At 43.2% G+C, this 12,945-nt stretch overlaps 1 protein-coding gene across 3 annotated transcripts in view; it reads left to right on the top strand.

Annotated features, from left to right (window-relative positions):
- RANBP17 (RAN binding protein 17) overlaps positions 1-12,945 on the top strand; it is a 149,503-nt gene that overhangs the window by 125,157 nt on the left and 11,401 nt on the right. For 2 of the 3 annotated variants that reach the window (XM_071814818.1, XM_065849006.2), the window contains one exon: positions 1,406-1,569. The exons of the other annotated variant lie outside the window; for it this stretch is intronic. In XM_071814818.1, coding sequence (XP_071670919.1) covers positions 1,406-1,569 — 164 coding nt within the window. The remainder of the gene's footprint in view (positions 1-1,405; positions 1,570-12,945) is intronic. 3 annotated transcript variants of the gene reach the window in all.

Below are 12,945 nucleotides of genomic sequence, written 5' to 3'. Positions count from 1 at the left end.
TGGCAGGCCTCCAAATTAGCATAGTTTAAAGAATTCAAGGTACATTTAATTGGATCCTTCTAATCCCTTTTCCCTCAGAATGAGCATTTTAACAGTTTAATTCCTTTTGCAACCCCCACACATCCCTTACTCCAGTGGCCCATCTAAAATAAAAACTGTGAACTATAAAAGGCCTAGACAAGTTGTAGCTGCTGTCGACAGCAGCAGGATGGAGTCCTAACGCTCCACTGCGCTGGATCCGATGGTTGAAAGATGGTTGCAGAGAATCTCAGGTAGGGCTAAACCTTGCACCCGGCAGGTTAAACCGCTGTGTGTGTGCCAGGAGCTTCGGTCGGTGTTGGCATCGCGAGGAGCCGCATTGAAGCACGGGAGGCAGCTCCGCTGTCAATGTTGAAGCCGCAGCTGCTGGTCTGCGGGCCGAGGAGCATCTGGGGTGTCAGGGGAGGACGGGGCAGCACCGCGACTGGGGAGGCGAGGGGAGCGTGCGTGAGGAGCAGGGACCGCACACGGTTACCGTCGTGCTGCTGCACAGAAGGAGCAGAATCCTCCTGCGCAGCAGCGGCGCAGCAGGCAACACCTAGCAAGAAAATAACTTACATAAATCAGACAGACATATTTACTCTGCAAATAGGTTTAAGCTTTTAATCTCCCTTACTTATAGCAACAGTAAGTAAAGATGTGAAGAGGCTTTTCCTTCTGCTTTTCAGCAGTATCCTCCTTTGCTGTCATGACTTTTAGTTTTGGGGATGTTTATGAAGTATTTATTAGCTAATGCTGTTGTGTTGTTGCCAAGCATATTTAATGCACTTTAACCTACTTGAATTATTAGTTGTTAAGAAAAATGACTAACTGGCTGTTCAGTGATCACACTTATACTACCTTTAATGGCCTTTGTTAATTGTTTGCCACCTGCCGTTGATTGTAAGTTATTTGGGGCAGAGAAACATTGTGAAATACTAGAGAAGAACATGGGCAACAGCTCTATTTGATTGAGCCTTGCCTTTTCAGTAAGCAGATCAAACCAGAATCTTAGTTTCCAGGAATCTGGAGCCTTCTGAATGTGAAACTGAATACCAGTACAATTTCCATGCTCAGCCTGTGCTTTCCAATAGGCAGAGGGGCAGCAGCGTTCATACAGGAGTGAATGAAGTTGACTGGAGTTGATAGGATTTTTAGGACATGGAGCTATCCAGTTACTCAAAAGCAAAGGTTTAATACTGCTGTCTGTTAATAAAAGCAGTGTTCGAAGCTAGTCGACTCATGTATCAAAAATAGTCCTGTCAATGTATCGATTAGCCTAATGTCAAAGAGATTATGGAAGGTGAGCTCTGCAAGTACTATAAAATGTCATTATTAATTATTCTTTTATGGAAACAATTTCAAAACTGTTTCATTTTTTACACAGATACAATAGTCTCCTCCAGCTGTTGCGCTAGTTTAGACTGTATTGTCACCTACCTCTTCAAGCACCTCTCTAAAGGCAAGAAGACTCCAAGATGTAGAGAGATTTCCCAGGATGGACAGAGGTTGCTTCATTTCATGCAGCAGAACCCAGATGTTCTACAGCAGGTGAATTAGCAGTCTTTTCAATGGGCTATTATTAAATTTCTGAATTTTCCTGATGTTTTGGTGGTACTGAACCCCAGGGTATCATTGGCTATTTAGCAACAGAACAAACCTCCCCATGCTGGTATGCAACCCTGAGTCGCTTCAGCCATGTTCTCATGAGAACCAAAGGTCGAAGGTGGCTTTTGTCATACTGAAAAGTATCGATGCTATATTTGGCTGTAAAAACTTGGCTCTTAAAACTTGGTATTTCATTTTTGCTTGTGAAGGTGTGTAAGATCATCCATACATTTCTATAGGCAAATGGGAAGGAAAGCTCTCAAGCATTTTGTGAGAAAGAAGAACAGATTCTGGCGTTGAACCACACGCTTTGATAATTAAATGTGTAAATGACGCAGCTGTATGCTATTGAGTTTCAATATTTTATTTTGCAGTAGGTGACTCAGTGTGATTTTTTTTCTGTTAAAGATAAATACAATAGAAATTCAATCTCATGCTTCTGAAAAGGAAGTGACCGCTGCAGCTCTTAGGAGAGATTTCCCTTCCTGGCTCTGTCAGGTCCATAACAGCCCACGTCCATTACGGGGAGGTCACAATGTTCATAGCCGCATATCTCCACATCTGCTCTCTGCCACATTCCCTTAAAATCTCAATCAGCTCTTTGAAAATGTGTATTTACAAGAATCTCTGGATTCCTAATGCAGTTGCAAAGATGCTGTTTGAGGAGACGTGTCTGGAGGCTTTTAATGAAAACGGAAGTTATTAACAAAATGCAAATGACTCGTGTGGTCGTCTTTGTGTTTCCCTAATAGATATGCTGTCATTTGGAAAAAGCCTGGCGTACAGTCACCACAGTTATTGTTGTCATTTGTTTACTGTTCTAATTGAAGGTGAAAAGTAACTAATGGTAGCTAATATATTCCTGGCAGTATGCAGCACATTGTGAGGATATTAATGGTGTTTATTATTGACATCATTATCAGAATACGATGATTCCCTTGTCATATTACAGGTTCTTATGTTTTACTTGCCTGATAGGGGTTTCATGGCAACTAGCAGTGAAGTCAGTGCTGGGCTGTGTCAGGTTGCTCAGTACCGTATTGTGTTCGTGCAGTGATTTGAGCGGAAAGGACAGAACAGCAACCTGGGCTCTGGACTTCCCTGCATTTGTGGCAATCTTGATGCAATAACTTTGTTAATATGCAGTAATCTTTCACTTCACAGCACATGACTAGGTGGTGATCTGTCTTTATTAACTTCAGATTCTGCGGAATAAGTTACATTTATTTTGAATGCAGGCTTTCACATACTCTTTTAAATATTAATGGCTGGTCTCCAGTAGTCAGCATAAATATGATTTGCATTAGCACTAGTCATATCATATTGAGTGCCTCTGATGTCAACTACTCAGTGTACTAATATCTGACATCATCTCCCGAGGTCACTGACAACTTTGACCTTTATTCTCATGCACAGTTTCTGTTGTCTCAGAAGCTCTTTTGAATTGATTTGAAATTTTGACTCTTCCCTTTATGAGGCAGTAAAATTGATAATTATTCAGATGGGAACTGAGCACTGAGTGAAAAATCAATTCCACCCGCTCTCTGCTGCGTATAAAATTACTTCTGAGTCTGCTGGACTGAACGGATGGCCAAGGTAAAAGCAGCAGGCAGAAATAGTAGAGAGGATTAGCTGGACGAAACTAATAGCCTAAAGGGATGGCTTTTGAGATGAGGGAGTGGGCCGGTTGGGGGTTATTATCAGCAATGATGGGACTCATTGATCATATGTTTACATCAGGTTTCCATTGGGTTATAAATCAGCCCTGAATAGAAACGGAACCCAAGGCCTCGCGTTTTACCAGGGGGACGGTGTATTAGATTATTCTCACTTTCACACTCAGATGAAAAGTGAGACATTGATTATTCATCGGCTGGCCATTAAACACCGGTTTTATAGATGATTTGACTATCACGGAAGCTAATGAACAAGGTTGCTGCTTCATAACTAGAGGTTTCAGTTTTCAAGACATCTGTGTCGGTTAAGTAATGCATAACCCTATTAAAAGGAATGGGTTACAAATTGCTTAACAGCGCTGAAAAACTAGACCCTAATGACTAATTGTGCTTTGAGTTTAGAGAGGTTTGTCAGCTCTTTAAACTAAACTGATGCAATGATAACTGCAATTATTTACTAGTTAGAACATTTCTTCCAAGTTGGATCTCGTGAAGTAGCTGGATAATTAAAATCTCCAGCAGGTTCAGGTCGATGGATACACGGATGTCTCCGGGCTCCTGTTGCGGGCGGGGGCTGCGGACCTTCCTGCCGGACCTAGGGCGCGAACCGGGATCTCCGCGTCAGCTGCGCCATCGGGGAGGCCGGGCCGGGCGGAGCGGGGAGCGGAGCGGAGCGGGGCGGGGCGGCACCGCGCCCCCTGCCGGCGGGGCCGGGGCGAGCGGAGCGGGCTGCGGGACCGGAGGGCGGCCCCGCCGTGTTCCCCGCCTCCCCCGGCCCGGCGGGACAGCCCCGCCGTGTTCCCCCGCCTCCCCCCGGCCCGGGCAGGGTGCGGGCCCGAGCGCCCGGCGGAGCGGCCCCTGCTCGACGCTGTCCGGTGCGGCCCCGTCGCTCCGTCCTCGCAAGTTGCGGGAGTGTCGCGGTGATCTGCGGCACATTGCGATTTCTCAACACTACGTGTCATAGCAGCAGAATTATTTCATGGCTTTTCTGTTTATATGCCTGCAGCTGAGCACTCGTTCGCTATTAAATGGGGTGATGCAGCATCTGAATGCAGTTGAGGCGATGGGTGTAGATTGGGGCTTTACTCTTTAGCCTCTGGAGTCACAGGGGTGCGTAATTGAAGCTTATTAATTCTCATTGTGTTTGTTTATGTATGTCCTATAGAAACTCTGGTTTATTAATACATAGATGTGACTGTACAGACACATCGAAGTGAACCAACTTTTTAATGTTTAGGTGTAAGTTACAGCATACGTTCAACACCTAACAGTGGCTGTTGGCTTTGGCCCCGCTTTTTGCTGTGCTACAGGCTTTGTGCCCCCAGGCAAGCTACTTAGTCTGAGCTTAATCTGCAAGCAACTGCTTCATGATGGTGTCTTACAACTAAACTGAATTAACGTGTGTAAAGTAATTTGAGATATATGGATAGGAAGCGGTATTAAGTTTATTACATTCAACTATTGCTGTTACATTATGTTGTAAGTACTTTAATAAATAATTTTAAAAAGCTCCTACTTTCCTATGCTGTTATTGCAGGATTGACAGGTGAAACCGGTGTTTGCTTTGCTTTATAAATGAAAGTATAATTTTTGGTTTTAAGATGCTATCTTTATCTTCTGTTACTGCTTATTTTGCTGAATTGTGCACATTAGGCTCTTAGTTCAGTTTGAGTGCAGTGAAGTATTACTCATGTTAGTTATTTCCAAAACTGAATCAGTTTTGTAGTGTCTTTCACCCATAGTTCTGACAAATGTTCTGCGGAGCCATGCATGATAGGTAAACAGTTCTGTTTGGATAGCCGTTATTGAACTAATTCTTTGCTGGATGCGGGAGGGGGTAAAGGGTTGGCTGGTTGGATGGAGACAGAATTTCAGTGACGTTTCAGTGCTCAGTACCTGTCCTGGGCTTGTCTTGGAGAGGTGCGTGAGGTGTAAGGTCATGAATGAGGATATCACGTGGTGAATATGTCCTGTGCATCGATTTCAGGAGGACTGTGTGGGTAAGAATAAAGATGGGTTTTGGTAAGTGTGAGCATTGCTGGGGTCAGATGGTAGATGGGAAGGCACGTGTGTGAGCAAGGAACTTGGAGGGCGTGGTCATGGTGCATGTAGTAGTGCCAAAAAGGGGTTGAGGGTGAGGTGGGCAGTGCTGCGGTGGCAGGAGGATCTGTGGCATGAATCACAGAATGTTAGGGATTGGAAGGGACCTCAGAAGATGATCTAGTCTAGTCCCCCTGCGTGAAGGTGACAGGTAAACCCTCCCCAGGCTGCTCGTTGGAGCTGAGCGCATGACTTCAAACTTAGAACCAAGTGACAAACGTGCGCTAAACGAAGCAGCACAGCAACGCTGCATAGCAAACCTTAAACAGAAAGTAAAGGTGCCAGTTGCAATGAAAAATTCAAGTGGCATTACTAAAATAAAAATTGCTGCTTTCCTTTTTTCCCTTTTATGTAGTAAAATCAGTGATGGTTTTGTTTTTCAGATAAACCTCAGTGCCACATGCAGCTAGTGTGGAGTTATGCACAGTAATTGAAATAGAAACCTGAAGAGGAGCTGTGTTTATAATGCATGGCCCCTGCAGAAGCGCTTGCATATAAGCACAGCACAAAAGGAAATCTGGCTTGTACTGACACAGGGCAGGTGTACAAGACGTACCTGAGCACCGTGAGCCACATATGTGAGCATCTGCTTAATTTTAAGAGCAGATCAAACCCACAGGTGCAATTGTTCCTATGCTTAGAATTAAATGTGTTTAAAGGCTCAGCTGAATGGGGACCAGAGTGCTCAGCTTTAAGAGGTTTGATAACAGCAGTGAGGGGGATTTTCATTGAGACATCTGTTTTCAGCCTCTTAGCACAATTTTAAAATGTTATCCAATACTATCATAACTTTCTTTATTAATTGAAAGGGATGGAGGTATACCAGCTGTAGCCCAAGCCAGCAGAGACTTGGGTGGCTAAGCAACAGAAAAGGCACCATATTGAGTGAGCCAAAATTCAGTCTCAAAGTCATTTATTTTAACCAGTGACAATACATTTAGACTCTAGTGTTTTGATTTGATTGATGGTTTAATATCATATATAATTTTTTTAATGAAGGGAACCCATTTAAATATGTTAACATTTGCACTAGTAGTCTCCCATGTACATAACTGCATTTAATCATTACTCTGATTGTTTTTGTGGTTGTGTAATTTGTATCAGCAAAATAACTATTGTCAAAGCCATCTTATCTTAATGAAAAACATGGTTGCTTCTCTTTCGTACGTGCTGTCTTACTGCACATGAATAAAGGCAGCAGCAGCCTCAGTCTCAAGTATATTGCTAAACGTATAGCTGTCACTACAAGAGAGCTGTCAATTAAGAAATCAAAAAATATTAATGAGCTCAGTGTCTTCTCTAATTCTGCTTTGTTTAAAGTCCTTGTTGTGATTCGTTGTCATGTGAATCGAGTAATTTAATTTTAAGACTTTTAATGTTAAAATACATCATCATTAGCGACGTATCCAAAGATTTCCCGCTCTTAATAACGGCGCTAAATCAAATTGGGAAGCTCCTCTTAATCACGCAAGCTGCGCTGTCGCTTACACAAACAGTTTTGGGGATGGAGAGAAGTTGCGTTGGGCGGAGTAACAAGTATTGTACAGAATCCGGGGACGGCAACAAAAAGCGCGGCCGGGGCTGGCGAGGTGTCGGTGTTGGATGTTCGCCCTCGGGCCAGGCAGCTGCTGCGTGTCCGCTTTTGTTCCGCCGTGGCTGGTTTATGTAGCCTTTAGGCCAGCGCATGGAACAATCGTTCCTACAGGGTCAGCTGCTGGTCAGAAGCGAAGTAAGAAAAGACTTTGCCTTGCAACGCGCGGGCCATAATTTTCGTGCAGCTGGCACCTGCTACTGGTGCACAGCGGGAGGGTTAGAGGTCAAAGAGGCAGTTGTTCTAAACTCAGTGATGGCTTAAAGGGACTTGTAGATTAATCTGCTTTATTAACTTCTGTATATTAGATAACTATTGCAGTGAATGACAGTCCGTCTTTCTGAATAAGTCCCTTCACCTCTTTCTCTTTTAAATTGGCTTTTGAGTAATGAATATTAAATAGAATATATTTCAGGGTAATTAAATGAAAACATTAGGATGATGTTGTTTTACAATCATATCTATAAGTTTCTTGTGTATTTATCTTACATTATTACTGTTCATTGCTTTTTGCTAGCACAACAAAAAGCATAAATGTTCCAATTAAAGAGGAGGAGCTGGCTGTATTTCTCAATAACCTCGTGTGTTCTATGCTGCATAAATATTTTCAAAAAGCAAATAAGTTTAAGGGGAAGTATAAAAATGTTTTATTCCTTGTTTACTCTGTGCAATGCAATACTTTACATTACTTGGAAATGTTCGATTTCTGCTGGCCGTGGTTGTTTTATATAAAACACTAAGAGGTGCTGGTTTGGGAAAGGGCAAAAAATATTGCCGCTCTGTAGAATCTAACTAGCGATATGAATAGCACCAATAATTTTGTAAAGTTCACATTATAATTCAAAATCCAGTTAGAAGTGATGCTTGCAGTCTGGAAAGAAAGCAATATCTTTACAAAATGGATAGGGAAAGGTAACAATCCATTCCGTGCTCTGCTACTGGCAGAGTTGCCATGTGAGTAATGAAACTCGCTCTCAGTGAACAAACACCCTCCCTTACCCCATTTAAAAAAAAAAAAATCAAATTTAAAATTCTAGAAGAGCAGCAGCTTAAAAGGATGCTTAATTGCTGTTGCCTACGATAGCAGCGGCCCATCGAAGCCGGTAGCGGGCAAGATGATGCCTGTGCATAGATCCGGTGCTTGACGAGGCGATCGCTGCGTCGCTCTGAACCAGCCACTGTTATTTTGAGCAGTGGGAAGGTGCGTGTCAGGTGAAAGGGGCTGTTTTGTTGCCAAAAACATCCGTATGCACTGAATGCGTGTCCCACTTAACCCTGGCAGATTTCCGATTTTCAGCACTCTGGAACTGAACCTTAGAACACGTGTTTATTCTAGGCTGAGAAATTGCTGTCGGTTTTGTTTGTGATCCTGAGACATATTTGTGTGTTCAGGGTGCCTTCTGAAATCAGAAACTTACTTTGTTGGTTTTTTTTTTTTCCCCTGGTGTTTACTTGTTCGGGGTTTTCTTTTACTGAAAACTGAGATTTGTGTGCATTTACATGTCGCCAGGAACCTGCACAGCTTAAAAATAAAATGCATTTCTTAAAATTGATGAGATCTCGGAATACTGTTAGTTTATATCTGCTTAGCTTAGTGCAGCGTAGGTTAGTTCAGTTTAACTTCAGCAAATCCTCCCAGTCCTTTGCTGGGCACATCAGAGATGAGCCAGTTCAGCTATTGAGAGAGCACTACACACAAAGGATGACTGCACAACATGGGATTTGCCCTTTCAGTATAACCGTGTTTCTGAATTCATGCCTCGTTTCCCTTTAACAAAAAAAAAGGGAATAAAAAAAAATTAAAAATGAAGTGTGTGCAACCATTCTTTAAAATCTCTTTAGCGTGACAAGTAAAGTAATCTTCCATTGATACTTAAAAGTCCATCTGCAGAAATTCAGGGAGAATGTTAGAGAGACGCAATATCTATTGAAATGTTGAGTGTCAAACTGCCAGGGTAATGTATTTAGTATGAAATATAATATTCAGTGCATTTTGTTTTGATGACTGCATGAAATAGCCTTGTGCTCTTATCCTTTGTTGTTGTTGTGAAAGATGGTATTCACTAAGAAGTGTCGGTGACTATTCAGGACACAGCAGCAATATGCTTATTACCATCTTTATCATCCGTCTTTTATGTTTGTTTGCAATGGCTTTGGTTACAGTTCAGTTCATCAGGATAACAAAAGTACTTTTAATTGTTCTACAGAAGAAATCAGAACCAATTTAGGAACAGTTTGAGAACAGATGAGGTGTGAAATCTGTTAGGAAGTTGGTAATTATTACTTGGATTAGTCGTTTTAAGCTCTATGCTCCTCTAGAGCCGAGTAGGTCGCTTTGCTTTGCAGCCGGTCCTTGAGCAGGGCTTAGAGCCAAGCTTCTGCCTTCCTTATCCTCTGATTTCCTTCAAGGTGCGGCTTGAAAGCCCAACCTGCCTCCCCATCCCTGCTGGTTTTCTCCATATCAGTGCTAAACAAAGGTAAATACGGCTAAAATCATCACCCTGGTGCTAATTTCTCTGCGCTGTGCGGGGGACGCTCTGGGCTCTGCTGACAGCCGCCCATGCACCTCAGCCCACGCTCGAGCTGCCGGCAATCCCAGGTGCGAGAGATGCACATCTGCTGCCGCAAGGCCGGGTGGGTGGTGTGGTAGAGGCCAGGCTGGGCTTGACTTGCAGGTGAGTGCAGGCTTGAGCCCAGCTTAAGGACTTGCTCCTTGTGTGTGGTGTTGGCATCCCCGACGGCTGTGCTGAGCACACTGCCATGCAGTGTCACCGTGAGCCTGGGTCAGATTCGGGTTTGAGGTACCCTGGAGTTCCTTGGACAAGGGGTTTCGAGCCGAGTTCACGCTCAGCCTTTCCCTCCCTATGCAGCTTTTTACATGTTTGGAACATTTCTGTAGATTAAGTTTGAGAGTAGCCTCCAATTGTTTTTAGACAAAATGATTTTACGTTTCCAGTAATAGCATTTTCTGACCTTGTCTTCCCTCCCCACGTGACTGGCATTTTGGAAGGCCTCCCTGTAATAGAGATTTCAGAAAACTAATGATCCAGCAGGTGAAGATCCCCGTTTCTGTGCTGAAGTCCTGGTGCAACATTGAAAATTCATCACTGCTGTTGTGCATCAACTCCCAGCACTTGATGCAAGGGAAGGCATGAGTGGATTTCTCAGGAGCTGGAGATGGGAAAAGCAACAGCTCACGCTTGAGGAATTGAAAGATGATGCACACTGTAAGTCCTACTGTCAGTCAAGGAGAAGACTGAAAGATTTGAACATAGGACCATTCAGGTTCCTGAAGACAGACTTGCTGGAAGGTGTTGATGTAGGTGAAACTGCTGTTCTCCCCTCCCAAGAGGATTAAATAAGCTGTAATTAGTCATTTGGTCAGAGATGCTGGTTGCAGACAACGACCTCATCCCGTGTCACTTCTCAGAAGTGCTGGCTGTGTGAGAAAGGTCGAGGCTCTCGCCATGAGGACTGGAAAAAATGCTTCAGGATCTTCTTCTGAGATGAGACTGACTGGGTTTACAAAGACCCGAACCTCGCTGCCTCTTTACGTGCTGCTAAGAGCAGAAGGGAATGTATATTAAATTTTTATAAGGTTTTTAAAGAGCTCAGCCTTCTACACCAAAGCAACCTGAAGTTTGCGTTATAAATGATGACAAGTTCTACATTCCAAAAGTCCCAGTTAATCACAGTTCTGTCATCTTTAAAAACAGCTGTAATGCTCTATAGTCACAGCTGCTTGTTTAGAAATGGCTGAATCTTAAATAAACAGCTTAGGTTAATTTAAAATTACACTCTAGTATCTGTAACTGAAAAAATCTCTGAACGCTACCAGCTAAAAAATGCAGATTAAGGATTGATGTGACAATCTTAAATTATTCCAGCCTGAGGAGGTATAATTTGCTGTCTATCAGGGAGCACAGATGGATAGGCAAAAAGAAACTGTGCAGATACGCGAGTTTGTAAACATCTGTCAGCTACACCAGATATCCAAATACAAAATCAAGCACTTCAGGCAGCATGTGAGTATGTGACATTCAACAGAGGGTTTACATGAAATTCAGCACAGACAGAAGCAAGTCAGCATGCCCTGGAAGGTAATAATTAATGAAATGTATCCCCTCCTCCCTGCAGAAAGAGGAGGTATTTGATTCATCAGCCATCTCCAGCGATGCCACAGTTAACTGTTCTGCTTCCAGTGTTTAGACTACACAAAACTGCTCCATCCCATGAGATTTACCACTGTGCTACAGGTGAGTGTATAGCAGCCAGCTGCATCTCTTCTCCAGCCCACCCAGGAGCACCCAGGTCTGATAGACCGAGTATCGCAACCCTTCACATAAGAGTCACATACGCCTGTGGTTTGAAAGGAACATGTTCTGTCATGTCACAATGTACCCTCAAATTAGAGGCAAGATATTAAAAATACTGTTTGCAAACACAGAATCTTTGGCTGTGAACAGCTCGCGTGCTGGATGGAGCTGCAGCTCCAGCATGTTCCAGCTGTGCTGCAGTGACTCCCTTGCGTAGCACCAACATCTGCTTTGTGATCCTGTCGACTGCTTGAAGGCAGGTCACTGCTGGCTAAAGGTAGGACATTCTGAAAGCACGTCTTAGCTTTGAAAAGTCCGCTTTGCACTACTGATCTGTGTTATTGTGCTATTAACATACCACCGTTAATATTTTAACAGTGGAAAAAATAGAAAACTGCAGTGGATGTGGTGTAATAAATTTAATGGGCATGTTGCAGGTGCTTCTCGTTAGCATTAAGTCGTCATCCTAAATGTATCCTTTTGAATATGTGCGCATCTTTCTCTTTCAGATACAAAGTCAGGTTTGACGTAAGTTAGTACAGTCTAATTTATGATTATTTCTGCTGGCTCATGATTTGCACCTACTTCAAGTGAACCTCCCATCCTCAGCCCTTTGGCCAGTTCTGAAGATATATCCAGGAAAACGCCAAGCTCCGTGCTCTCTGTGACAGTTCCATTTTCACATCTATAGCCATCCCTTTTCCATCCCTTCTGAACACTGGGAGAACAGTCCTCTCCCAGCAGGACAGGACATACAACTGATAGGAAAACCCTGGGAAAGATAACACTTAAATCATATTTCAGTCCATCAGCTGCAGGGATATAGTTCATGTGTCACTCAGATGGCATATCCTGACAGAGTTGGGTTTTTTTCAGCCATTTATACCTTAATTTTTCTCATAAAAGGAAGCAAATAGGCCAGGCCCAGTTGAACTATTCCAAACAGACTTAAAAGGTTGGGTCCCTCGCAATTTTATTAAATCTTGATAATTCCTGCAACTTCTTTAAGCTTCAGTTGGTGAGGCATGAAATTTTAGTTATTACTGTTGATTTACTTAAATATATTTTGGAAATAGGTATAAATAGGGTGAAATGTTATATTCTGAACAGAAATCTGGAGGAATCTGGCTTATATAGGCTGGAAGAAAGGCTCAGTCTAAGGGTAGGTGAGGAGGCTCAGAGCAGAAAGCAGCTCTGCGGTTGCATTAGCCGGGTTTCATGGACTGCCTGTGTTGTCTGCCCTCCCTCCTTCCACAACTCCTCCCCTCTTCCTGTACATGTCAGAAAAATGAGCTATAGAAGGCTGGAGAGAGGGAGGGTGTGCAGGTGAGAAGCTGCCGTGGTGGAACCTGGCCCATTATCCAGTGCTGAGGTCGAGCCTGCCCGCGTCTACTGGGACAACTTGCTTAAAGCTCTTTGTTGGTCTAATCTGATTTCGTCATGCAGTGGGACTCGATGCGTGATTCTTAAACTCTGGCGTATTACAAATCTTAACAGATTTGCTGTTTCTGACAGTTAAATATTTTTAGTTCAGAAATAACGGGCTGGTTCTCACTTTCATAATAAATAAAGCCTTTAGCGTTCTTATTTCACCTGGAAATTGTGGCTTTGAACACGGAAAATATCAATCTGAAAG

This window comes from Patagioenas fasciata, chromosome 14 (assembly GCF_037038585.1).
Source record: "Patagioenas fasciata isolate bPatFas1 chromosome 14, bPatFas1.hap1, whole genome shotgun sequence".
NCBI lineage: Eukaryota > Metazoa > Chordata > Aves > Columbiformes > Columbidae > Patagioenas > Patagioenas fasciata.
This window is presented reverse-complemented; position numbering and strand designations above follow the sequence as displayed.